The 2,970-nt window shown below is 46.7% G+C and overlaps 2 protein-coding genes across 2 annotated transcripts; both read right to left on the reverse strand.

Moving 5' to 3' along the window:
- Positions 1-977: 977 nt before the first annotated feature.
- VTN00DRAFT_2411 (uncharacterized protein) lies at positions 978-1,595 on the reverse strand (the record flags this gene model as incomplete). Its single annotated transcript, XM_069428627.1, has 1 exon — positions 978-1,595. One exon carries the CDS (start codon positions 1,593-1,595, stop codon positions 978-980), a length of 618 nt encoding a protein of 205 aa, XP_069293113.1.
- Positions 1,596-2,407: 812 nt separating this feature from the next.
- Positions 2,408-2,896, reverse strand: VTN00DRAFT_2412 (uncharacterized protein; the record flags this gene model as incomplete). Its single annotated transcript, XM_069428628.1, has 2 exons — positions 2,408-2,818; positions 2,873-2,896. 2 exons carry the CDS (start codon positions 2,894-2,896, stop codon positions 2,408-2,410), a joined length of 435 nt encoding a protein of 144 aa, XP_069293114.1.
- Positions 2,897-2,970: the final 74 nt, after the last annotated feature.

Here is a 2,970-nt window from a genome sequence, read left to right on the forward strand (position 1 = left end):
AAGGCATCTGTTTCAATGAAGATAGGTTTTTCTGGGTCAAAAATTCCTAAGACCGGTGCTTCACAAAACTTCTGCTTAAGGAGATTGAATGCCTTCTGCTGCTCTTCTTTCCATTCAAATTTCTGGTCCTTTCGGGTGAGCTTTGTCAAAGGTTCCACAATCTTGGAATAGTTCCATATGAACTTCTGATAGAAGTTGGCAAATCCAAGAAAAGCTTGTGTCTCCTTGACTGTTGTTGGCTCGGGCCATCCTTGTATGGCTGTGACCTTTCCTTCATTCATTTCAACATGTCCCGGGGAGATCATGAAGCCAAGAAACTCTGTTCTCTGGGTATGCCATTCACATTTTTCTGGTGCAACTGAGAGTTTTTTCTCCTTCAGGGCTTCTAACATCTTCCGCACATGTTGTCTGTGTTCTTCTAAGGTTTCTGAGTAGATAAGGATGTTGTCCAAATAGGCCATGCAAAAGACATCCAGGTATTTCTGTAGGGTATTATTGACCAAACTCTGAAAGGTTGCGGGCGCATTGGTAAGACCAAATGGCATGACTGTATATTCAAAATGTCCTAGTCGGGTCCTGAAGGCGGTTTTCCATTCTTCCCCTTCCTTCATGCGCACCAGGTAATACCCTTCTCTAAGATCCAACTTGGTGAAGAACTTTGCCTTCTGCAATCTATCCTGCAACTCCAAGATGAGTGGTAGGGGGTAGCGGTTCTTGACAGTGATGTCATTGAGTTGGTGATAGTCCACACAAAGTCGGAGTTTCCTGTTCTTCTTTGGGACAAACAAAATTGGGTATCCAGCCGGTGATGTGGAATGCCGGATATATCCTCATTCCAGGTTCTTTTCAACATACTCTTGGAGCGCCTTATGCGCCTTCTCTGAGAGTGGATAAATAGGTTTGAACGCTGGTTGCGTTCCAGGCTTCAAGGGTATCTCATGATCCCAAGGCTGATGTTCTGGCAGCTGTCCTCTGCCTCATTCCTTAAAGACTTCTTCAAAGTCCCAGTACTCCTTTGGGACTGCTTCCATTCCGGTCGAAGGCGGTTGGTCCTTTCTCTGTTCCATGGATCTAATTGTCAAATCTGGTGCTAGGGTAAGATACAAGACTCCCACTTGTTCTCCCCTTTTCCACATTTGCATCATTGTGTTCTGGGAGATCTCTTTGATCTCCACTGGCGGTTCTTCTCCCTCAGGATGCCCTTCAGGCCTCATACCTCTGTTGGATTCTTCCGCCAATTGCACTCTTCCTGTTACCCAGTCTATCTGTGGGTTGTGCATCTTCAACCACGGTATCCCTAGGATTATATCATGTCCTGGCATCCGTGTGATATCAAGGTTGATCTTTTCCTTGTGCTGTCCTATCTTCAGGGAGGACTGGTTGGTTTCCATCCGCACCCATCCTCCTCCATAGCTGCTGGCAGATCCGTCAACTGTAGATAACTGATACGGCTCCTTCTTTCCTGTGAAGGGGATCCCATTCCTGGTGACAAATGTGTTGCTGACAAAATTTCCCATGGCTCCACTGTTGATCATGGCCCTTGCTTTCTTCCCATTGATCTTGACAGTGATCACCAATTGTTTCAATAAGTCCATTCCATTGAGTGTTGTTCTGTTTCGCGTGCTTGTAGCTGGATTCAGGGACCTAGACCAAGACTCCTGCAAGGGTCCCATACTAGCAGGGTCCTCTAGTTTTTTGATTTCTTGGGGTCTTTTGGAAACCATCCTGTCGCGTTCTTGGAGGCATAATGATTGGAGCAGTTGTTATCATAGCAGGCTGTCCATGGTAATTCAGCATGCTTGTTTCTTTCTGTGACCGATATCTGTTTCTGGTTGTCTTGTTTTCTGTCCGGGCATTTCCAACCCATATGGTTATTCTTCCCGCAGTGGATACACAGTTTCTGCTCATAGCGCTTTTTCTGTTCATCTGTCCAGTTAGGGTTGGGCCCTCTGACTTGTCTGTTTGTTGTTCCCTGGGTGCTCCGTTCTCTTCTAGTCACATTGTCTAGTTCCATGGCATCACCTCCATTTCCTGTGTGTCGAGGGGCTTGTTGAAAAGGATTGAATCATTGTTGCTCAGTCCGTTGTTCAAAGAGTCGGTTGTCAATTCAGGTCACCATTAGTATCAGGTTATTGAGGTCAGTTGGTTCCTCTGCTGCAAGGAGCCCATTCTTGACTTCCTCTTTCAGTCCTCGATAGTAGTGTTCCATGAGCGCTCATTCTGACCAGTCCCCAAGGAAGGTTGCTGCTTGTTGGAACTCCATGGTATAGTTGGTGACTGACATTTTCTGCTGAATGGACATGATAGTCCTGGTGGCCTTTTTTACCTCATCTAAATCCCCAAAATTCTGTTTGATCCGGGTCAGGAATGCATTGAAGCTGTTGAAGGTCTCAGTGGTTTCAGCTCGTCATTGTTCTGGTGACCTTTCTAGGCGGTCCTTCAGGTAGGGGTCAAACCACTGGGCTGCGGTGCTTCGTAGGTAGGTTGCTGCAAACATGACTTTTCTTTCTTTGTTTGGGAATTTGTGGGGGTTGAAGAAAAAATAGAGCTCCAGCTGGGAGATGAATGTCTGCAACTTTTTTCGGTCGCCATAGTAGAGGTCGGGTTTCGCAATCTTGGTCTTGGAGTTGACATCAGGGTCAGTAGTGTCCTGAGCTGCAGGGTTCGGTACATGGCTGGTGCTTGCCCCAGCCTGCTGTCCCAGTAGGTGAATCTGTTCATGGAGTTGGTTGTTCCCATTGATCTGGTTTTGAAGCTCGTCCTGCAGCTGGTTAACCTGCTCCCTAAGGGTGGTATTCTCACCAGTCCGTTCTTGCAGCTGGTTCTCCAATCAATTGACTTGATTCTGTAATTCTCTAAGAACTCGAACAACTTCCTGGGGGGTGATGTTTTCCATTTTCGCTTCTTTCCCTGCTTGCCTTCTGCAAGAAAGGTGGTCAAAGTGTAACAACGGGTCTGGGACTTCGTAGG

The sequence above is a fragment of the Thermoascus crustaceus genome (genome assembly GCF_041956765.1).
Source record: "Thermoascus crustaceus strain CBS 181.67 unplaced genomic scaffold VTN00scaffold_1, whole genome shotgun sequence".
NCBI lineage: Eukaryota > Fungi > Ascomycota > Eurotiomycetes > Eurotiales > Thermoascaceae > Thermoascus > Thermoascus crustaceus.